Here is a 23,859-nt window from a genome sequence, read left to right as displayed (position 1 = left end):
TTTATTTCCACAGACTATCGTTATTATTATTATTATTACAACCAGGGTTATTTCTGCTGTAAAAAAATAAAAAATAATTCAAAAGCTTTTTCTACCAGGGTTGCTACACAGTGTAACCAGACACAACATCCGGGTCAAAGGTCGTCATCTTGATTTCACTAGCTATTTCCGTGATGCGAGCACATTAGCATTAAGCTACCTTCCCCTTTTTTTCTGTAATTCATTCAGACTCTGATCGTTGTATCCAACACGGATGTTTCTTCGACTAAAGGAAAAAAGCTTTCGAGGTTTCTGGGCAGAAAGTGTAAGATACAAATGCATGAATGAATGTTTGTGTTTTGATGTGTTAGCCTGTTGACGGTGATGGGCGGCTAGCTGGCTAGCTCCTGGTACAACGTTACACAGGATGCCAATGAAAGCCTGATGAGGGTCCGTCATGTTTGATGGGGACGACACACTGTGGTGTGTTGTGGTGAGATGCTGACCGTCACTGTGTGGACTTTAGATCCATTAAGCTTAAAAACGAAACCTGCGATATGTATTGTCTGTTACTCAGCATTGATGATCTGTGACGTACCAATGCTCCCCACAGCTGCAGGTTTACAGCACTTGTAATTGGTGTCAAAAGACAAATAACCATTGGACTGCTTGAAAACATCCAAGCTGATGATGCCAGAGATGTGTGTGTTAAAACAATGAGGTATCTGTGTTTATATGTAGCACAGACTGGGAGGATAAATTGGGATTTTTTTCAACAGGGGTTCAGTCTTTATCCCTTTTGAACGGGTTGTTTATTTTTTTTGCTTTTGATTTAAATACTGTTTGCTGTTTCACTGGAAAAAGTCTGGACAAAACAAAACTATTAATTTTGTGAGAAAAAAAAAATCTAGAATATTTAGTATCTTTCTGGTTATTCTCAAATAATGTTTATTCATGGACTAAACATAGTCAATAATCATAAAGACATCCAAATCATTTCTCATACAGCATTTAAACACATTTAAATATAATTTATAAAGATTTTATATATCGTGAATCTTCAGACACTCTTTTAGGTTTTTTTTCATGCATCATCGTTCACTCTAATCAACTCATGTCAAATGTACATACATGATGTATGATGTTTTTCTGTCAGAGACTTGAACTGGTTCAAGGGACCTTCTGTCGTGTTTTCTGGGAATGAACTTCTGAAGAATTTGCACGTCAGTTATTCCCAGGGCAACGGAGCAGCCTACAGTAAAATGTGGAGGGACAGTGTAACATTTGCCACAGTTATGACACAGACGTTGAAATGCCAGCGTAATGCAGCTCAGTCACACTTAATGAGAACCATATCAGGAACACACAGCAGTGTGGCGGTGGTCGACTGAAGAGCAGCAGCTCCACGATGAAGCGGCACAGAGACATTCAGGGGCGTCACTTCAGTAACAGATTCACTGTTGATAGCATGAGAGCATAGATTAAGGCATTGTCTAGGTTTTCACATATTAAGAAATGTTAAAATTGATCTGTTTGTCAGTTAGACCAGCTGCTGCCACTTAACGATATGTAATTTGTTTTTTGCTGTTTGACATCTTCAGTTTTTGTGTGTTTACCTGGTTTCCCACAGGGTGTCAGTGCTGGTCCTGGGTCGTTGAACGGTTAATGCACAAAGTAAAGAGGCTGAAAACTGAAGACAAAACAGAAGACGGCCAGGAAAGGTATGAGACAAATATTTAACAGCTTTTTCAACAGTAAGAACCATATTTATTAAAATTTTATTAAATTTATTTTTATTTTCCTTAATTTGGATTGAATTACATTATTTTACCAGAGCTGCAGCAATTGCAATTTTCTTGGCTGATCCAGATTTTTCTTTTTAAAGTCGGACTTGCCGATTCAGGTGTTTGCCGACTTACCGATAAGCCGATTTTCTTTCTAGAACTATAATTTACAGCAAAGCCCCAGAATAACTTTTTTCACCCCATCCCAAATTATTATTTCAACTCTCCTGAAGTCAGTCCAAACCATAAAATAAATGTTATCTTTTTACTTTGTTATTGTCATCTTTAGTTGTTATTTGCATAAAACACACAATTAAAATGATTAGGAAATAAATGATTGTATTTTTATTTAAATACTTGCTTTTATCGAAAAAAACCACTTGACATTAGAGCTATAATGTTATAATTAGAACGAGTCATAATGCAAGGCAATGGAAACTCTAGGACTGTGCTAGGGAGAGACACCTTGCTGTCAGCTGCCTGCATTACTCAGATCAGTATGCACGGGAATGAATTACAGTATATAAAAGTGTCTCATTAAGGAAGTTGTTCCAAATGTTTTTATGGTTATTCCTTCACTTCCTATTTCGGACCAGCGCTGTTGAAAAATTGAGAGCTTCATGTCTTCTTCACTTGCGCTGAAGAACGTCTATACTGACGGTGTGTGTGTAGGGATGTGAGGTTTCTGTCTGGGCGGCATATGTGTGTAAATTAGACCGGCAAAAAAACTTAAATATGAGACTGACCAGTCGAAGCAAGGTTTTTCCATTATATTTGCTGCCTAGAAAGATTAAAAGATACAAGATTTGTGTCATATTTACCATCTTTACCATGCAGGCTAACATTTGCTAGCAAGCACAACGGAAAGCTGATGGGAATGTCATTAGGTATGCAAACATTTGATCACTAACTGAAGGATTGCATCTTATATTTTTCCTCTGCTGATGGTTCTAAATAAAAAGTAATGGGATCACCAGAGTCATTAGAATTCATCCTTAGAAAGACGTGAATGTCTTAACCAAAATTTTGGGCAATCTACCTGAATAGATGTTAAGGTTTTTCGGTCTGGACCAAAGTGATCATCAGACAGGAAAGGTAGACCAATAGTGGATTTTTAAAGGCCGATATAATAACAATAGTTTGGAGAAACTAATATAAATGAAAATTTGCCATAAAATTATAAAAAATTGTGGGTAAAATATGTGGGTCGCTTTCAGTTTAGTTTTTTTCTGTCAATGCAGTGCGTGTTTTGAAATAAACCCTTAATTTATCTACACACTGTTTCCCCTCACTGCCTCTCTTCTCCTCCTCTTCTGTTACTTATGTTGCATGTCCCGCCTCATTGTTAAGAGCCACTCTTAGAAACCATTATGTGTGTGCATGTGTCCGGGCTGAGGAGGATCCTACAGTGTGCGATTGGATTGTTGTTTGGCAGGATTATTTGGAAGAGAGAACATCGAATTGACCCTATCACCAGAAAGGTTTTGTGGAGTAGATAATTGTTTTCTGAAAACATAATTTCTGATGTAGTCTAGTGTCGCAGCGCTCGGCCAAACCCATTAATCGGTTAAACTCTATTTGAGAGATCGCCATTGCCATCCATAGTGCCACCCTGCTAGCTTGGCAAATATCATTAAAGGATTCCTTTAATATGTTTCAATCAGGTTATCCAACACCTACATTACACGATAAGTAGACAGAAATAGTCTGTTTTCTGTCAGAACGTCTGATAATTGTCAGTTTTTATAGTGTTAATCTTTCGATGGTGATTTACAATATATGTATCTGATTAGTCTGGGTTCTGTCCACAGCATCAGGCAGGCACTGGCAGGCATGACCGGAGTGGACGAGCTCTCGGACAGCACAGAGGTGGTGGAGATGGAGGATGTGAATCCCACCCAGTTCCAGGTGGAGAAGCATACGTGGGATGGCCTGCGGAAGATCATCCACAACAGCCGCAAGAACACAGGCGTGGTTATCAACAAGGCGCCACACGACTTCCAGTTCATCCAGAAGGACGAGACCAGTCCGCACTCCCACCGCATCTACTACCTCGGTGAGCTTGGGGACCTGAAATCTGGAACCTGTCAGAGTTGCTGGAATATGTATTCATTTTCAGGCAGACGATTCATACAGGAACATAGTTTTACTTTGAGGCCATCTTTCGATTTTTTTCTTTTGCAGCTGAAGTTCAAATAATCTCTGCAAAATGGTTGCTGCTCTTTGCTGCCATGTCTCAAGTAGTTAGGTGTAGTGTGTGATAGCATTTCAAGAGACCTGTAAGATCTGGACACGTGGTAGCTCGGTTGTTGACTCAGCATCTCTGCTCTCACAGGAATGCCTTACGCCAGCAGGGACAATGCTTTACTCTACTCAGACATCCCCAAGAAGGTCCGCAAAGATGCTCTTTTGGTCTTGTCATGGAAAAAGATGCTGGATCGCTTTCAGGTGAGAAGGATTTTTAGCCTGCTCGGACTAAACAATGAGAGTTATTGTTTAGAGGATGATTATGAAACCCTGCTTTCATAAGAGCCTCTTCCCTCATGGAGCTTCGAACTACTGTTGTAAATCTTCCCCTAAAGACAAAATATTCTAGACCACCTGATTTCATAAACACAAGTGTTTTTTGCCAAAGAGATAGCAGATAAAAGGTTATATTTGTTGGTACATAGCATTTCCCTTTTTAATTTAGTATGGTAATGTTTTCTTACCGTTTGTTTGTTTTCCATGCCCTCTTCGACTTTTCCCTCGCTCGGCCAGCATTGTCACATTGTGTGTCCTCCTGTCACCCCCTGACCTCAGGCCAGCCCTCACCAAGGGGGCTTCTCACGGGAGGAGGAGCTGCTGCGAGAGAGGAAACGCTTGGGGGTGTCTGGCATTACCTCCTATGATTACCACCGACCCAGCGGCCTCTTCCTGTTCCAGGCCAACAGCAGTCTGTACTATTGCCGTGACGGTGGAAACAACAGCTTCACTGTGAGTTAAAGGACAGTAAAATAAGACTTAATGCCATGCAGCAAGTATGAATAAAATTGCTTTAAAGGACAATATCAAGGTCAATTAGCTTATCACAGATGTATCTGTATTGGCGTATATGCAAGTAGATGCATTACAGAAATGGGAAAGATGTTGAGGTAATATGAAACAGTTTGTCCAGAGTTGGAGGGGAGCACTGAGAAGTTTATTTTGTATACCTTGTTCACAATCTGGACAGCCACCAGCTGTTGTTGTCATTGTTAAAAAAAAGTTTGTCTCCATAAAATGTCAGAAAATAATTTCTTCAGCTTTAGTTACAATTATTTCTTAACCAAAAATGTTTTTTCTGCTGTGAGTTAAATTGTTTTTCTAATGTTCTAAATAGTTTATTTATCTGAAGAAATAGGATAATTTTCCCAACATGATTAGGTAAAGCTTGATCCTTGAAAATTAGACAAATTAAAAATCATCAAATTTGGTGATACATGTCTTTACAGGAAAGTAGCATTATATTAAAAACAATACCAGTCTGATATTAGGCTTGGACAGTATCAAGGAATTGCACTGTACCAGGGTATTTAGATACCTGAACTTATAATTTTAAATATAGTTAAAAATATTTATCCCCTCTCTCTATCAAACCAATTTGGAGATGCTGCATTGAGGCAATGTAGTGTAGTTCACAGCTCGCACCACTGGAGGTCAGTCTCTACTATTTAAACAGGCAGCTGAGCTGAGACGATGGCGACCCCGAGTAGTGGGGCTTATCACTATTGGTCTCAAACATGATAGATGTCCTTAAACCTCTCTGTGTTTGTGCAGACTTCTCCCATGGAGCCTGTTGAAATTAAGAGCAGTAGTTCAGGCACACGCATGGACCCCAAGATCTGCCCTGGGGACCCCAACTTCATTGGCTTCATCAACAACAATGACATTTGGGTGACCAGTATTGAGACGGGTGAAGAGAGGAGGCTCACCTTCTGCCACAAAGGTCAGGATTGAGACAGTCAGATGTTCATGGAGAGTCTTACATGGTACTTTGAAGTTTTCAAACAGTGTTTTTATTTTTCTCTACTTGTATTTTAGGTATTGAAAACCCAAAATCTGCCGGTGTTGCCACTTTTGTCACGCAGGAAGAGTTTGACCGCTTCACCGGTTACTGGTGGTCACCAGCTGCACGTGAAGGTGAGCGAGAAATACAGACATAGGTTGCTGTCATAGTTTTCATAGCCAAGAGGCAATCAAATGAAGATGGATTATTATTAGATACTTAAATAACACAAATTTATTCATATGAAACTTCACCTGTGTTAAGTTTTCAAAATGATTCTGAAACCTACTGCCTTGCAGTTTACTCCTGTAAAACAAAACAATCCTTGACTGGTTTTACTGGTTTCTCTCTGGTTCAGAATCAGATGGTGGTAAGACTCTGCAAATTCTTTACGAGGAAGTTGATGAGTCTGAAGTTGAGATCATTCATGTTCCATCTCCGGCTTTGGAAGAGCGTAAGACGGACGTCTACAGATACCCACGCGCAGGTACACTACAAACACTAAAAAAGCTTTTGATTTACACATTTTTAATTGACATTTTAAATTATTTGCTGTATTTATGGTTCCTGGTTTTTGTATAATAAAAGGAAATATGCAGTAGGAAAGTTTTTGTTTTTTTTTTTGTTTTTTTTAAAGATGCCCTGTGGAGTTTTCTTGACTTTGGTGGTGAAGTGCTGGTGTCTTAGCACATTAATAAAGATAAGAAAACTGCTCAAGAGAGCTACAGGTCAAAAACTCCACGGGGTACTTTTTAAAACTCTGAGCATGAATGTTGTGTAGCTCAGTCAATACAACATTAACAGAAGTCTGGAGTTATGTCAGAAAGGTATCGTGGATTTTTATGTTGATACGTAACTCAGTTTTGTTTTGTTTTCAGGCAGCAAGAATCCGGATATCAATCTCAAATTAGCAGAAATCAGGACAGACAATCTCGGCAAAGTGAGTCCTTGTTCAGTGCCATAAAACACAGTTTACCAGAAAGTTCTTCAGAGAGAAGTGAAAATGCCAGCTTCTTGTTGTTTCTCCCTCAGATTGTCAGCACGCAGGAGAAGGAGTTGCCTGTTCCCTTCACCAGCCTGTTCCCTTGTGCTGAATACATCACCAGAGCCGGATGGACAAAAGATGGCAGATAGTATGTTTTTTTTTCTCAAAAAAACGAGTTCTAAACTTTGCCATGCTCCAAAAACAAATATGTAGTAACATGGAGTCTGTATACTGCACATGCCTAACAGCTCTTCCTCCTTCTGTGTGTCAGTGCGTGGGCGGTCATGATGGAAAGACGGCAGCAGCGTCTCCAGTTAGTCCTGTTGCCTCCAGAGCTCTTCATCCCTGCACATCAGGACGGAGCCAACAGGCATCAGAGCCTAGAGGCCCTCGGAGACACCGTCCATCCCTTCATCATCTACCAGGAGACCAGCGACATCTGGATCAATGTGAGGCCCAACACCACATCAGTCAAGGGCTCTGTTTAAACATCTTGCAAAAATAGTGCAGTCTTCAGTAGAAAATACACAATTTGATTTGTCTTTCAGGTGCACGACATCTTCCATCCGTTTATCCAAACCAGTGATGATGAGATCAGCTTCATAGCAGTAAATGAATCAAAAACAGGTTTCTGTCACCTGTATAAGATCACCTCAGTGTTACAGCAGGGCAGCTACAACTGGGCCAACGGCTACATGCACTCTGAAGGTAACACCATCAACAAGCACATTCACAGTTCAGGTGTACCAGACAAAGGGTCCCCCTAGATGTTATTACTACTTTATTTAATTACTTAAGTGAAGGGCATATATTAATTAATATTTAAAGTTTAAAAAAGTTAATCGAAAGAAACTTAAATGTCTATGGATGCCAAGGGAACCAAATTGGTCCAGGAATAGACCCTTTAGGCACCCCATACTTGATATTGAAAAAAGACAACAAGAAGTTGTTAAAGGAGACACACAATTTACTGTTTGACAGATATGATGAGAATCAGTCTAATGCAGTACCAAATATGTCCACCCAGTACCTCAGTCTATCCAAAAGAATGTCATGATCAATTGTGTCAAAGGCAGCACTTCCCATATCCAGTAGCACAAGAATTGTAAACATACCTGCGTCAGTTTTCATTAATAGGTAATTTGTTACTTTGAGAGGTGCGGTCTCAGTACTATGATATTGATAAAAAACATATTGATTAATAACATATACACCTGTCTTCTCTCTTCTCTCACCAGATGATTTCAAGTGTCCAATCAAAGAGGAGGTCACAATAACCAGTGGGGAGTGGGAGGTGCTGGCCAATCACGGCGCGAAGGTAAAGCCCCGCCCATATATCTGTTCAAGGTGGTTGATGTTTAACCGTATTCATTCCAGAGCAGCACAAATTAACCACCACATCCACTCACCGGTACACTAAGATGAATATAACATTTGAGATGCCCTGCTTTATATACTGGCTTGATTATGTCTCAGTGGCAAAGCACTAACGTGAGCACAGTTTACGGTTCCAGGGTTTGTTCTTCAGGCCTTCTGCATCAAGAAGTTAAATCAATTATATATTTATGAGGCCTTAATAATTTGGAAATTACACAAAAACAACAAGCATGTGATAAATTAACGGGCCCAGTGTCAGTTGTAGTTGTAAGTAGTGGTCAGTTACAACTACATATTTTCTGTTGACTTACGTCCCTATTAAATGTAGAAATTATGGCAAAAAAAATATCTAAGCTTATCAATAAACTCTTGAAATAAAACAAAAGTAAGATTTTGGAAATACAGAGTATTGAGTCACAACCTGCTCTGTATCCTGTTTTAAGGCTTTGTATATGTCTAACTCAGACTTTGTAATGATAATGTAGAGATTGTATATGTAGGTATGTACTGTAACTACAGAAAACTAATGAAAAAGCCCTACCTCGAAACAGAATGTTGACATTTTTTTTCTTGTTTGCATCTTCACAGACCACGCAATCACTGTTTCTTGTTCTGTGTTTTTTGTGCAGCGTTCATCAAGTCCTCAGATTTGGGTGGACGAGGCAGCCAAGTTGGTTTACTTCCAGGGAACCAAAGACTCTCCTCTGGAGCATCACCTTTACGTTGTGAGCTACTACTCACCGGCTGAAATCGTCCGACTCACCAAACCCGGCTTCTCCCACAGCTGCTCAGTGAGCCAGGTATGTAACATTGACACACAAACCAACTCTAACGTCACCCAAATACACATAAATCATCCCCCTGCCACCCACATGAATACATTATTTTCTCTGACTTAGAGAACCGCATCCTCATGGTCCTTTCACTCCCCCTCTACTAGTCCATGTAGCCTATGTTGCTTTTTAAATGATGCATTGTATTGATGTATAATGTATTAGAGAGGCTGCTTTCAGTAATTGTTAATGTTTTTCGTACGTGCAGTCACTACAGTAAATAACATGGGACATTTAAAAACTGAGAAAACACAACAAAACTTTTAGCTTCTGCAATAATTAATGAAGTTACCCTGCTGTTCCTCGTTCAATGTGTGTCTCTCACTTGCCTGACAAAAAATGTAGTCTGCTGGGGACAGCGGCTCTGCTCTCTGTCATCTTTTTACATTTTAGAGGTTTTGCTTAATAATGATGTATTAGTTCATCCACCAAGAACCCATCTGCAATTAACAAAAACGTTAATTTCTATGACCCAACCCACTCCATTAGCAAATTAAACGCGACACCTGCAGATTTAACTGCAATCTGTGCATCTTGAACACACATACAACCTTGTGTTCTGTGTTAAATCAAAAATAATCAAGTAGTGGGACTTTTTCCCACAACGTTTCTCTTTCTCTGTGATCACACAACAAGCTGCACAGGAAACCTGAATACTTGTGTGATTGGATGTTTATTTAAAATGTTCTTATATAGCAGATAACATAGTAACCTCATTTACTTTTGCCTCTTTAGAAGATTCAACTGCAAAATAATTTTCCTGTGTGTATTATAAGTGATACTACTGATACTCATCACAACTTCTTTAGTGCTACACTCACTAGTCCTACATCTTGAATTGTGACTGAAATTAGGGTTTACAGATTTACAGGACAACACTCATCTTTAATTCATTTTGTAAATGATTTATTTTGATCAGTATCATTGACCTCTGATATGACGGACGCAACAGTGTTGAAAAAAAGTGTTGAAAACCTAAAACAGACATAAAAATTTACTTTTATTTGATTATTTCATGTGTTAAAAGTGTTCTGCTGTTTAAATGCTTTCATTTTAACATTTTAAATGTTTCAGAGGCTATTTCACTCCTGTTTCTGACAAACTACTAACAATTATATGTTAACAGCTTTTTCTAATCTTTGCACTAAATATCACCCATTAGCACCCTCAAAATACAAGTATAACCTTAATTAAAAATAAACTAAATCAATGGCCGTTTGTTCCTGCATCAAGTTTCAGCAGAAATATAATAATTTTTAATTTATTTTTTTCCATGCAGACCTTCGACATGTTTGTCAGCCATTACAGCAGCTTGACCACAGCACCCTGTGTTCACATCTACAAGCTGGAGGGCTCAGACGACGACCCGCTGCACAAAGAGCCTCAGTTTTGGGCGAGCATGATGGAGTCCTCTGGTACTGAAAACAAAGTTTGTTTATAACAGATAAAATATTGTTTTGAAATGCCAGTTTCTTTTCCCCTATCACCTGCTTAAGATTACACTCATATCCACTGATATTTAAGCTGAGATAAGGTTCACACCTGTGTACTCTTCCAGGTTTCCCTTTCGACGTCACACCTCCAGAGATCTTTAGCTTCACAGGGAAGTCGGGCTTCGATCTGTACGGCATGTTGTACAAACCACACCACCTGGTCCCGGGCAGGAAACATCCAACTGTCGTCTTTGTCTACGGTGGCCCGCAGGTATGATTCCCCCCCACTGTCACAGTGGATTCATGTCATGCAGACTTCAAAGCTTAAATTCAACTCAGATCAGAAATATCTCATCATATCATCATCTTAATGTTTTTTGACCAATTGCTACTGCTGTAACCATGCTTTTTTGTTTTATTTCTTCCAGGTCCAGTTAGTGAATAACTCTTATAAAGGAGTGAAGTACCTGCGGCTGAGCACGCTGGCTTCTCTAGGCTATGCTGTGCTGGTCATCGATGGACGAGGCTCCTGTCAGCGGGGACTCAAGTTTGAAGGAGCTGTGAAGGACAAAATGGTAGAAACACATTAATGATCTATCTTTCTCCAAAAAGACTCATGTAGGGGAATGAACAGAGTGTTTTATTTACATAAGATAAAATAAGATAATCCTTTATTAGTCCCACAGTGGGGAAATTTGCAGGATAACATGTTTTACTCTTAAATAAGTATTCAGAGAAGAAATTAAGGAATTAAAAACTCATTACTAAATAATGACACATGCAACATGATTTAGAATTCACTTTTTTCCCTGAGTTTATGTGTTCTAGCATTTATAAAACTTGTAGTAGAAGTAAATGGGTGCATATTGTATGTAGATTGGTAGAGAAAGGGTATTGTAATGCCAGGTGATTTACCTCTCTGTTCTCCTCCAATCAGGGTCAGGTGGAGATTGAGGACCAGGTGGAGGGTTTACACTACGTAGCTGAAAAGTACAAGTTTGTTGACCTGAGTCGTGTTGCCATCCATGGCTGGTCATACGGAGGCTTCCTCTCCCTTATGGGCCTCATCCACAAACCTGACATCTTCAAGGTCAAAACCACTAACATTTACTCTCTTAATGTGTTAAAAAAATGTGCAGTAGGAGAGCAGTTAGATTCTATTTTCCATGTTTTTCTGTCTAAGTAATGAAGACAATTTTTAAATAGATCTAGTATTGAGGGGTATTGCTAAACAAGCTGCGAGGGCAATTGAGCAGCATCAGTATCCAGTACTTCCTCTAAAAGTGCTTGTTTTTGCCACTGAAAGGCTCAGATTGGTATTATGATTGTCTGATAACATCATAGAAAGGACCCTACAGATAAAATTTAAAAAGTTTTGCGAGATTTCATAACAAGACTCCTCCTTGAGCAAGACTCTTTCCATAATGTCAGACACTTCAAATAACAGCCTGACATGGCAACACAAGCACTTTTAGTGGACTAGGGCTACATAGTTCTCCAAATCCATAATTCGATTTCATTTTCAGTTTTAAGTTCATGATTCAGTTAGATTTTATTTGTTTATTTTTTCAGACCACATACTCTACCTTTAACAAAGCATTTAATTTTTAGTGGCGTTAACGGGACGGCGACTGAAAACGGCAAACAGTTTGCTAAGCACTGTTTTCTTAGCTGCCGTTTTTATGTTGTTAACATAACTCACGTGGAAGGCAAAATGTTGGAACACCGATCACTTCAGAGAAGCAGGAGGAATTTTCAGTTTGCTTCTCCATCATCTCAGACTCAGACGGTGGCCATTGTGTTTTCATATTATTTTTTATGACTTTTATTTACTGTTAATGTCTCAAATGGCTTCATAAATCTGGTAAAATATAACTCAATCTGGACTTTTAGCCACATTTCTGAATAAGATTTTTAAGAGGAAGAAATAATAAAAAATGCTTCTGTTTGACTTCGTGTTTGTGTTTTTCCAGGTTGCCGTTGCAGGAGCTCCAGTGACGTTGTGGATGGCCTATGACACCGGCTACACAGAGCGATATTTGGACACGCCTGACAAAAACCAGAAGGGATACGAGGCTTGTTCTGTCGCCCTGCACGCCGACAAACTCCCCAATGAGTGAGAGCAGTCATATAGACGTCAAAGTGCACAATTAGATTTAGTTTCTGTATCCCTGTTAGACGTGGTATCAGTTTTGTTAATCCTACATGTTTATATGTGAACAATAGCAAAGAAACTAAGAATTTCATCTCTCTGTTTAACAAAGGCCAAACCGATTGCTGATCCTGCACGGGTTTCTAGATGAGAATGTGCACTTTTTCCACACTAACTTCTTGGTGTCTCAACTTATCCGGGCAGGAAAGCCTTACAGCCTGCAGGTAAGAGGATTCACTTATTTATACTGACTTTTGTGAAGTCTGTGATAAAGATGTGAAACTGAGTCTGAATAGAGGTTTTACATAAACTCTAAGGAGGCCCAAACTCCAGCAACACTTGTATAAAGAACAACTTTGTCATGAGACCAATTCGTTTTGCCTTCATCATACAAGACATTAAAAAGTATTTAAGTAAGTTTAGCACAAAAGATGTAAAGGAAAACCCGTTTTGTTTGTTCTCCTTCTTCCTTGTGTCTCTTTGTTCTTTTATTAACTAAAACAAGAAAGCAGCTTGAAGAAGGGGGGGAAGGCTTCTACAGTATTTCCAGTATTTCAAACTGAGATAGGCTTTGCAAAAGTTAAGAAATTGTCCTTGATAATTTCCCGCTAATCAAGAAAAGTAAAATCTACAAACCTAGAAACCAGCCACTAACATGATGCATTATGTTGTTTAATCAAATATAAAAGTGGATGTAAAATGTGAAACAAACAATCCAGCTGATCCTTGATGATTGAATGGGGTTTTTTGTTTATGCTTTTCCAGATTTATCCCAACGAGCGACACAGCATCCGATGTCCAGAGTCCGGAGAACATTACGAGATTACGCTGCTGCACTTCCTCCAGCAGAACCTCTGATAAGCTTTGCTACACACTGACCTGACCTTCCCTTCCTTCCTTCCTAACCCTTTTCTCCTTGTCTCCTCCTTTCCTTTCCTCCATTTATTTAAACCTGCATCAGCTTCTCCTTTCCACTCGATTTTATGATATTATGCTGACTGCAAGCTATGCCATACCTCATCACACCTCAAGAGTTGTTTCTACAGTCTTAAAGGTGCTGAAGCATTTAAGCATCCATAAATCATTACAAGATTAATTTTCATATTTAGAATCATCACCATAAATACAACCATTACTGAGAGAAAGAAGTCTTGTATTTTATTTTACAATGTAGGGAAATCTGCTGGATTGCTTTCAGCCCCAAAACAAGCAGAGGGTCCCGTTCCTCCTGAACACACAGGGCTGAGGCTTTCTGAGACTGTGGTGATGGCAAAAGGTGGAACGAGTACAACAAAAATACACATGTCACATTGATGTTTAGACAGAACTTTGTCAGCAATGAAACAAGTACAAACGTTGACCAGCAGTTCTCAGTTTTACTTTTTTTTTTTCATGCAATTCGTTTTTTATTGAACTCTCACTTGTCACGTTTTTGTGGGACCCGACTGATGATCGTGTTCCTGTGTCTGTGAAAAACACTGGAGTGATGTTAGCAAACGTAAAGCTCTATAAGAGCATTCAAGCAAACTCTAAACCCCCCTTGTTGTATACTCTGTGCCCTCATGTGCTATCATAGATTACTTTTTATGTGCTGTGCCACACTTTGGCAGATTTACACGAAAAAAAAGTGACATGCCACATTTTTTGTGTAGTATTAAAAATGTTTTTTTATGAATTGTTATGCATTCATAAAAGGTGGAACTATGTAGCGACCTGTTGCTGTTTCACTCGCTCGCTCACTCGCTAGCTTAAATTTTGTGGGGAGCTTCTTTTTCTTCTGTTGCTGCTGAGGACTTTTGCACATATTACATATATTTGCCTTGGTGCCAACAAACTGACCTATAAGATGATGTATGACACAACTGTTAGCAGTCTGAGGTGCCTTGCTCGTATAGTGTATATCAGGGAATCTGTCTGAGGACCTACAACAATAAAATGCCTTGTTACGCGTTTGTCTGATGACCATCTGTAACATGAGCCACCATGACCTGTTCATGGTTAAATGTACTCTCAGATATTGAAGAAATAAACAGAAGTGAACTTTTTTTTTTCCAAAGTCTTGTCACCAAATGAAATGTACTATTTTTTAAAAGTATTTGAAATGTAGTTTTTTGTAAAATTTCAGAAAATTCCCCTAAATGTTTAGGCAGTTGGTAGATAAACAGTTTTGGGCCTTTTGATCTTTGAGTTTAGGGGAAAGGAGATGAAACAGAAAGAGATAAACTTTCAACATAAACTAATTAAATCAAACACAATGAATATGCCAAATTCATAAACAGAATGCAAATATTTTGTTGAGATGAGATGGATTCAGAAGGCTTATAACACAACTCTTCTCAACATGGACATCACAAGAGTCAAATTTACAAACCCCACATCGAAAAATATGAATCACCCTAACAGCAGTTTTAGCTTTCATTGAAAATTGTAGAGGAAAGCAGCAGTAAGACGTCAACCTTATAACAAAGTGAAAACCTGTCTCTTAATTGAACACAACATCTGTGGTCTTCATCATTTCCTCATCAGGGAGCAGCAGTTTCCAAGAAATAATCTTCAAGCTCTTTGTCCAATGCTCTTAAACAAACATCACACTATGTGCCAAGTATTGTAATGTAATAACCAATGCCCCTAAGAGCGACCCATGGCAACCATATACAAACACAATATTTCACTTTTATGTTTATAAACTTCACACCACGGATGTAGGAATCTCCAGTAAGAGGCATTATTTTCAATATAATCGTGTATTGAATCGAAGTTTGTGGTTTACTTTTATCTTTATAAAGACCTATGAAATGCGTAACTCATAAATGTACGTAGACGGTCATGTGAATAACTTAAAGTGTAAAATATATATGTATAGTTTTTCATTTTATTTGGAAGAAGATGATGCTGCTGGGTGGTCATTGTGTTTGTTGTTACGCCTTCAAGCGTTTCATATAAATGAAATATAAAAAATGTTAACGTGTATAAATGAAGATAATACACTCTAATATTTAAGTAGAAGTTTTTAAAACACATACAGTAAGTATTACAAAATGAGATCGAGAAGCCCTTATAAAGGGAATAAACAACTGTCAATATGACTGAACATGTCCACTCTGACAATTATTGATCATATGGCACAGCATAGAAATATCTGATGATCCAGTGCTTGTTAGGAGAGATCATCACTGCTCTTTGAAGACCAACGAGACTGATCTGCTTATTGCTTTATTGTGGCGGGCGCTATCTTCAGAAGAGTGGCCTTCGCTGAGTTGTTTTGTCCCTTTGTGGACGACCAGAACATCTCTTGTTTTCTGGACCGCTGCCGTCTGAGCATACTCGGCCTTCTGGGATATCTGCCGTTGAGGTTTGACTCACCACAACTACTGAACCACCAACCACCTGCAACAAAAAGAAGCATTTTTATAGAAACATTTTTGTTTCGCTCTGATTTTTCCTTATTTTCAGCCACTTAGACAGTTTGTACGTGTTGAGGTTTCGGGGTCGGTGACGCTGTCGTACCTGAGAGCAGTTCAGCACAGTTCACATCTGCAGCGAGGTCGTTGTCTCTGTCGGCTGTGGAAAAAGGAACACCGGATTCTTTGGTTGTCATTATTTTCTCCTGAGCCCCAGATGAAGCATCTTGCTCCAGATGGAGAGCAAACTTCTTCTCTTCTCCTTCAAGTTGCAGTCGATAACGAGCCTCCGTCTGCTGCTCTCCCGCCCAATCAGAGAGCTCCACCTTCAGGACGTACTGTCCTTGTTTGGAGAGGGAGTGGATGTTCTCCAAGCCCAACCAAAACTCACCTGAAGGGAAGAGAAATGTTGAGATTAATTTTTTGCCAGTGAGGTTTAGTGATGCAGATATTTAAAGAACTTGTTTGAGCCAAGTTTCCTACCATTCAGGTTGCCGAAGCCTTTCTTATAGCTTTCCCACAGCTGGTTGAAGTTCTGGGATCCATCGTGACGTTTCTGGATCACTGTCCATCCACCTTCTGCAGAGAGAGAAAGAGAGAGAGAAGATTGAGCTAAAGAGGCATTTCACAAAAAAATACTTTTTATGGAATTGACGCTATAGTGGAAATGAAAAAATGTGTAACCTTTTGAACTTAAATTTCTGTTAGTAGGGCCCTCTCTGGAGGGTTTTTTTGAGAATGCTCTGTGATTAAGGCTGTTGAGACTGGGAAAGTTTTGGATACAAAGTTTCTAAGCTCAGCCTTCAGCTGTGTAGCTGTGTTGTTGTAAAATGAAAACCAGAGAACCTCAAGGGAAAGCTCTTGTTTGACTCACCTGAAGTCATTTCACAGAGGACGCTGAAGGGCTTGGACTCCTGTGGTTGGATTTTGTAGACGCCGCTGGCTCGCTGCCCTCGTACAAACAGATCGTGACAGTCTCTGGCCAAACCTGAGGAAACACCAGAACACAGAAAACTGATCAGATGATTGAGGTTTTTGTTCAGGCTGAGGCAGCCAGTCAGTTGGGCTCAGGTTTTGATTTCGGTCCTTTTCTTTAATCAGTACATCTGCCAAAAGTGGTTGATGAATCTGCTTTTTGTCACACTTTTGCTGCTTTTTTATACCTTCATTGAGCTTTTCTGAGTCCTACAATCATACAGTACAGTAGGTGTGTTTAAAAGCTGCTCTCCTCATTTTCTCCTGATCTTTGGACTGTATGAACGGCTCTGCCAGCAGGCCAAGTGTTATAAATTCAGGTGCAAAGGTGATTTTTCTTTTGTTCTTATGTCACTTTAGAATAAATGAATAGCTCCTATGTTCTCTTCCTGCAAATTGTTGCAAACTGAATAACATTTGTTGGACTGCTGGTTAAAGTACTTTCAATCTCATTGCTCACTTTGATTTTGTTCCTTCCTCTCAGAGCGACTTTGTCTCTGTCACTTTTAAACTTTCTTACCTGATGCGTCTCTGCTCAGCTCTTCTTGCTCTCCCCTCAGTGCCATCTCCTCATCTCTCCGTCGGTGTGATTTTACTCTCTTGTGTGCAACCTGGAGGATTACAGAGCAGGTTCAAGAAACTATAATCAAACAATGACATTAATCAAGTTAATGCTAAGGTAATCTTTTGGTTTGAGGGATCATCCTGCAGCTGAAAGGTCACAGTTTTGTTCTCTCTCACTGGCTGAATCCTTCGAGGCTCACCTTGCTTTGCAGTGTTTGCAGGTGCAGACTCTGCTTCTCCAGTTTGTCTTGTTGCTGCTTGATTTTCTCCACCAGCTGGTCAATGCGTCTGTTCTGAGCCGCCAACAGCCTCTGGAAAAATACAATGTCTCATCAGCGTCACAGCATCATTGCGTTTTCAGGGGTACAGCTTATGGAGGTATTTAGATGGGAAACAATTTTCCAAACTACTGTAGTATTGTGTTTTGCAAGTTCTTGAAAGTACTAGAGAATTTTGTTTTCAAAAAAGCTTCCATTTTTTGATTATATTTGAAATTATCACTGAGGGATGTGGTCAATAGTGACAACGCTTTAGAACATTAACTGGACTGTGTGTTTTCAGATTTTAATTATCTCATTCCAGAACTACACATTTTCCTCCTGTTAGCTGAAACATGAAAGCAGTATTTTTTTATCACCTGGATAAATGAGACTTCTGTGCGATCGCTGTTGTTGCTGACCAGTGTTGGCTCTTTAAAAAACGCATCCACCTTCTCCTCCAGTCTGTCCATCCTGGTGTGGATGTCCTCGCTCTCTGTCTTCCCCTCTTCCACCTTCGCCTCCACCTCCTCAGCCAGCTGTGCCGCCAGCCTCTCTCTCTCCTCCTCCACCTCTTTGCTTCTCGCCTTCAGAGCTTTTTCTTGCTCCTGTTGCCTCCTCTCCAGTTCAGCCACCGTGCCGTTGAAGGCCTTTAGTTTGGCGTTGACGTCTCTCATCTGGGTTTTGGTCTTGTCCACGTGCTCCCTCAGACCCTGGCCCAGCTGCAGGAGGCCGTGAGCCACCACGTTCACGTCGTCCCAGGAGGTGTGTTTGTCTCGGCCAGGCATATCTCTTCTATCTGAGGGGAAAGCGACTGCTGCATGCACCAAAATGGTCACAAGGAGGATGAGAAGCTGTGGCGTATTCATCTTTGTGTCAGCTGAGAGTTTGTTTCAGTATGAAAGCTGGTTTTGATGTCTGTCTCTGAACAGCACTGAGAGATTTTTATAGCTCAGGGTTACAGCAGAGGGCTCTTCTGATTGGCTTTTAGAGCTTGGAGGCTGGAGGAAGGGAGGATGGGGGCGTGGAAAGTCTTTCATAGTAGTCACCCTTATGCAGACTTGGATCATGATGCAATGAAAGTTCTGCATTACAGATGAAACACACGCTAATAGGAAAACTTGACAAGGATTCTGTTTTACTTTCAAAGCTCAAACTGAGTTTGTCTACCCAAAAACTTTTTATGGTCTGCTTCTGATTTGTAGTTTTTTGTTTGTGGCACAAGTAAAAATACAGTTTTATTATATATTATATATTCATTATTGATTAATCTGCAGATTATTTTCTTAATTAACTGATTTACCATCTATAAAATATCAGAAACAGTGAAACTTCCATCACATGCTGGCATCATTAATTGTCTCGTGTTTGTCTGACCAACAAGTCCAAAATATAATATAAGACGAAGAATTTTCCCATTTGAAAACCTGGAACCAGTACATATTTGGTATTTTTGCTTGAAAAATGACTCAATAGTGGCGGAATAATCAATTAATTGGCTTATAGTTGTTATTCTATGTAACATAATAATCCTGTATATGATAGGCTTCTTTTGTTCATGTTCTATTTGCATTAATAGAGAAAAAAATATATAGTTTTGTTTTGTAAAATGGTAAACAACAAAAAAAACACTGATACTTAAATATTGTTGTTTATCTCAGTGAGTGAAGCAGGCAAGTCATTGCCAGTATTCAGTATGAGTCAGGAATGCTGGAGAACATTCAAAGATGGAGGAGTCAGTGTGAGAAGTAGGGGAAAGTTCAACCCTCTGGCCGTTTCTACACATGCAGTCCTGACAAAAAAATCCAACAATCACACACGTACACACTGCAGACACAAGGCACGTGGTGTAGTTTAATGATCAGGGCCAGATGATATGCCAGACACTGAAACACACACACATGCTGTTCATAATGGCAAACAATGGCTTTGTGACTGATTTAGAAGAAAAGCATTTTCAAAGAAATATTTTACTCAGACAAGAGAAAATACAAATGGTCTTTGTCTATTGTGATAATAAACTTAATATCTTTAAGTTTTGGGCTGTTGGTTGAAACCTTGCGTTGTAGGAAAAGTATGATGGGCATTTTTGTATTCCCATATTTAACAAACCAAACCATCTATCAATCAAGAAAATATTTGTCATTAGCAAAAATGAAATGAATCATTAATTACAGCCCTAATTATTTGTATAAAAAGAAAAAGTGGCAGGTCAGGATTCAAGTCATTAGGGTTCATCCTCTGTAAGCCATGAATGTTTGAACCAAATTTCAAGACAATCCATCCAATAGTTGTTGAGATATTTCAGTGTGGACCAACATGGTGGACTTACAGACATTCTCACATTTGGGTCCATAGAGCAACGCTGCTAGTGAAGCTAAAAATCAAATGAAAACAAAGGAAGAAGGAAGAAGGTTAGTGTGGTTAAAGTTTAACTGTGGTCCCTGATAAACAAACTGTCTGATGAAACCAGACGGCCAAAGAGGAGCTATATTTTCTTGGCATGGGGCACTGTTACAAAGTACAGTAAGATGAAACTAAATCAAACATTGACAGTCTCAAACATGAACCAGGATACGTGATTTCATTTGTTTGTATTCGTAATATAGCATCAGCCATGTGACATTTACATCATTTGTGTTTGTACTGTAATGGTCTCAGCCGTGTTTTAGTGCACGTACCGTCTGCTGCAGGCTGCCGTCCTGCACGTATACTCCTGCTCTCAGCTGACACGAGGCAAAGCTTTGTGTCTGCAGCTCTTTTCAGAGTCAGCTGGACGAGGAAGTTTTCCATCCTCGGTTGTTTCAGGACACTATGTTTGACTAGTAGATGTGATTGTTTTTGGACGAGGCAACTTTCACGTTAATGCCTTGGGCGTTGGTATAATAACAGATAGTTCCTGTAAATTGGAATAATAGCTCAGGGCTTTAGATGCTGGAAGTTGTATTATAATCACCCTCATTCAAATTTGTGGTGGTAGTCTTCATCATATTTATACAAATCTTCAGTTAGGTTGTCAGGCTTTAGGTTTGCCAGTAAATTATTGTTTTACCCTTAAAAAGTTAATCCCTCAGCTTTGTCGAGCTTTTTAGCTTCTTTCAGCTCCTTGTTTTGGTTTTCTGGAACACAAATGGTGAACATAACAGCTAATGAATTGTATATTTTCCTCAGTAATTGGTGGAGACCTGTCTGTGACTTAAATGAGGTGGATGACACTGAGCAGCTGGTATCTGATAAACTGATAATATTGTCCCTAAACATCAGATAACTGTGTTTATCTGCATATTAATTAATCTCAACACCTCACACTTTGACTTAATAGGAAATCTAGACAGTATTCATCTTCCAACACATCCAGAAACATTCCTGAACCTCAAAGTCACTTTAACTGTGCAGATTACAAACTACACAACATGTAACATCAGATCTACACATGTACAGCACATGAGCTTCCACTGAGGGGCTGGGCAGTGATGGTGGGGGTAGACGGTGTCTTTAGGCACCAGTGGGTTAGTGTGTGAAAGGTTAGGGTGTGTCATGTGTCTGGTGTGCTACATCAGCTTCTCAGGGGCTGAAAGTATTCCCCAGCGCTCAAACGTATGTAAGAGCTGCAGCTGGATCAGAAAGTATTTTTAGATTTTGTCCTGATCTTCAACCTCGAGTGTTTGTGTAGTCTTTATCAGTCACCTTAAAAAATAAACACGGCCAATTCGTAGAAACCATTGACAGAAAATCTAAAAATAGCGTAACGAAGACTTGGGACAGATTTCACAGGTTTTCATCACAGTTATGTCTTATTCCAGTCAGTGAGAGTGCTTTCAATTTTTATATATCTATTTTCAACTTAAGGACACAAATCAACAGCAATCTTGAAAAACAATATAAGTTAATGTTAATGTTTTGTGTTATTTCTTTAGTTTATAATGGTTTATAAAAGTTCTGGAAAACAGTCTTCAGTCCTGGCAGGTCTCTTCTTTTCTGTTTTCAACATATGGGAGTTCAGCTCAGTTCTCTTGGCAGAGAAGCAAGTGTGTGAAAGGTAACGCTCGTGTACGGCCTCATGCGTGATGTCATTGTGGTTTCATAAAAAAACCAGCTGTTATTTACAATTGGTTGACGCTCCACTCATTCACATGCATCACTCCGACCTTTTACCTAGTTTCCCCTCTCACAGTGTCTGTATCCTGGTGTTCCCTCTCGCTTTGGGATGTGTTGCTTTTTTTTTTTTTTTTTTTTCAACAATCTGATTCCCCAGCTTGCACTTTAACCTAGAAAGCAGTGTGGTTTCCCAGAGGCATTCACTCCCTGATCAAAGAGTATAACGGAGGCGAAGGCATTTAAGTTAGAGGTGGGTGCGTAAATACCTTTCCTGTTTTCCTGAGCGAGTTAATTAGGTTTTTATGGCTACTGTGAAACACTGATGTATAGTTTTATGTGATTTAAATCAGAACCTGAAGCAGAAAATAAATTCTTTAGGTTCATCATCCTGTATCTTAAAGTTAAATTATCTGCTACACTAAAAAAGGGGCACTGAAATAGTTGTTGAGATATCCTAACAACTATTTCAGGGATTGCCTTAAAATCTCATTCACATATTCATGGTCCCCAGAGGGTGGATTTTAATGACTTAAGCGATTCCTCTGAATTTTCCTTTAGTGCAACCAGCAGGTCAAAGTTATTACTTATCCTGTGTAATACTTTGATCTCTAGTAGATGAATCGGAATAAAAATGTGTACGTTCATGGTCCCCAGATGATGAATATGCTGGTAAACAACATTTTAATTTGTCAGATTTTTACCAACCACTACCACTTTTTCATTTACTTACATTTGTATGTCTTACATTTAGAGTAAGAAAAAAGGCGAGAGAGAGAATTTAAAGCACTGCCAGCTCTCTCACCTCAGTACAGTTGGCCAATCACAGTGTGAGTGTAAATGTATAATTGTCGGTTTTGGAAAGTTACTGAAGTTGTCAGAAGCGGTGTTCACAGTCCTGACGTCGTAAAGGTGTGTGTTGGGAGGGAGGAGGAGGAGGTTTCCAACATTTGTCGACTTTCGGACAGGCAGCTGAAGCATCCTGACACGTTTCATCTTGTTTAGACATCCTTGAGCAGTTGTCAGCGTACGACTTAGACCGGCTCTGTTGATGTTGAATAGGCAGCTGGATTTTGTGTTTCTGTTCTGCATTCAAACAAACTAAAGGCTGTTTGAGACCAGTTGTTTTGTGTATTTATTTTACATACCATTAAGACAGGATGTAGATTAATTAATGGGAGAAAATCTGTTTGACATCTTCCTCTTATTTATCAGGTCCATGTTGTTGTCAAGAGATTCAGGTTCAGGTAAACTCAACCTAAACTTTGTGACTCTTACCTTTGTCCACCATGTGAATACACCCAACTGTTTGCTGATAAATAAAGCTGCTGGTTCCTAATTTCAACATGAATAAATTGAACAACAAATACACACCTGAAAATCTCTCTAATCTCAACTTTAAACCTTCTCAGCATCTCATTGCATGAAACATAAATAACTCCCCAACCTCTGCTCCATTTCTTAAAACGAAACCCTGTTTGACCTTTTTGTGGTGTTATTAACCAGGCATTAACCTTTGCTTCAGTCGAGAAGGTTACTCACAACGCTCTGCTTGGGCGTGACCCTGGCTGTAAGAGGGTCAAATCACTTTCATTACACAGTTCACCTTTTACCCAGAAAGGGGTAGGAAAGCCTGCAGCGTGTGAAAACAAAGACAAAAAGTTTACATGTTCTGCCCAAATAACTTTACTTATTACCTACATGCAGATTTGTTATTGATTATGGATTTTTCAGTTAGTTATCTTTGCTTCGTTGTTTTATAGTTTTAATCATTGAATTATGAGAATATAATCAAAATTTGTTCTTAACTTCGGCCAGAATGATATAAAATAATATGCTAGAAGAATAAAAACATCATCCACAGACATCAAAATTTCCATTTTATAAAAGATTTGAAAGTTTAGTTGTATTTTTTATATTTTGTATACACATATCTAGAGGAACCTTTAGTGGTAAGTAGCTGATCACTGCTACATTGCACTGATAACCAATACAAT

At 39.3% G+C, this 23,859-nt stretch overlaps 2 protein-coding genes across 2 annotated transcripts; one reads left to right on the top strand and one right to left on the bottom strand.

Moving 5' to 3' along the window:
• The first annotated feature begins 148 nt into the window (after positions 1-148).
• On the top strand, positions 149-14,635 carry LOC129094221 (dipeptidyl peptidase 9-like). The gene is made up of 21 exons (XM_054602305.1): positions 149-304; positions 1,610-1,700; positions 3,575-3,819; positions 4,099-4,211; positions 4,566-4,739; positions 5,562-5,730; positions 5,826-5,924; positions 6,149-6,277; positions 6,669-6,730; positions 6,823-6,923; positions 7,047-7,224; positions 7,324-7,483; positions 8,014-8,093; positions 8,782-8,952; positions 10,265-10,400; positions 10,544-10,689; positions 10,847-10,993; positions 11,356-11,508; positions 12,392-12,534; positions 12,683-12,794; positions 13,336-14,635. Exons 2-21 carry the CDS (start codon positions 1,645-1,647, stop codon positions 13,426-13,428), a joined length of 2,667 nt encoding a protein of 888 aa, XP_054458280.1. The 5' UTR covers positions 149-304; positions 1,610-1,644; the 3' UTR covers positions 13,429-14,635.
• Positions 14,636-14,725: 90 nt separating this feature from the next.
• On the bottom strand, positions 14,726-18,670 carry LOC129094222 (angiopoietin-related protein 4-like). The gene is made up of 7 exons (XM_054602306.1): positions 18,148-18,670; positions 17,711-17,821; positions 17,467-17,557; positions 16,846-16,959; positions 16,455-16,550; positions 16,078-16,362; positions 14,726-15,957 (listed from the first exon to the last, which is right to left on the bottom strand). The coding sequence occupies exons 1-7, from the start codon at positions 18,634-18,636 to the stop codon at positions 15,776-15,778; spliced, it is 1,368 nt and encodes a 455-aa protein (XP_054458281.1). The 5' UTR covers positions 18,637-18,670; the 3' UTR covers positions 14,726-15,775.
• Positions 18,671-23,859: the final 5,189 nt, after the last annotated feature.

This window comes from Anoplopoma fimbria, chromosome 8 (genome assembly GCF_027596085.1).
Source record: "Anoplopoma fimbria isolate UVic2021 breed Golden Eagle Sablefish chromosome 8, Afim_UVic_2022, whole genome shotgun sequence".
Classification (NCBI taxonomy): Eukaryota; Metazoa; Chordata; class Actinopteri; order Perciformes; family Anoplopomatidae; genus Anoplopoma; species Anoplopoma fimbria.
This window is presented reverse-complemented; position numbering and strand designations above follow the sequence as displayed.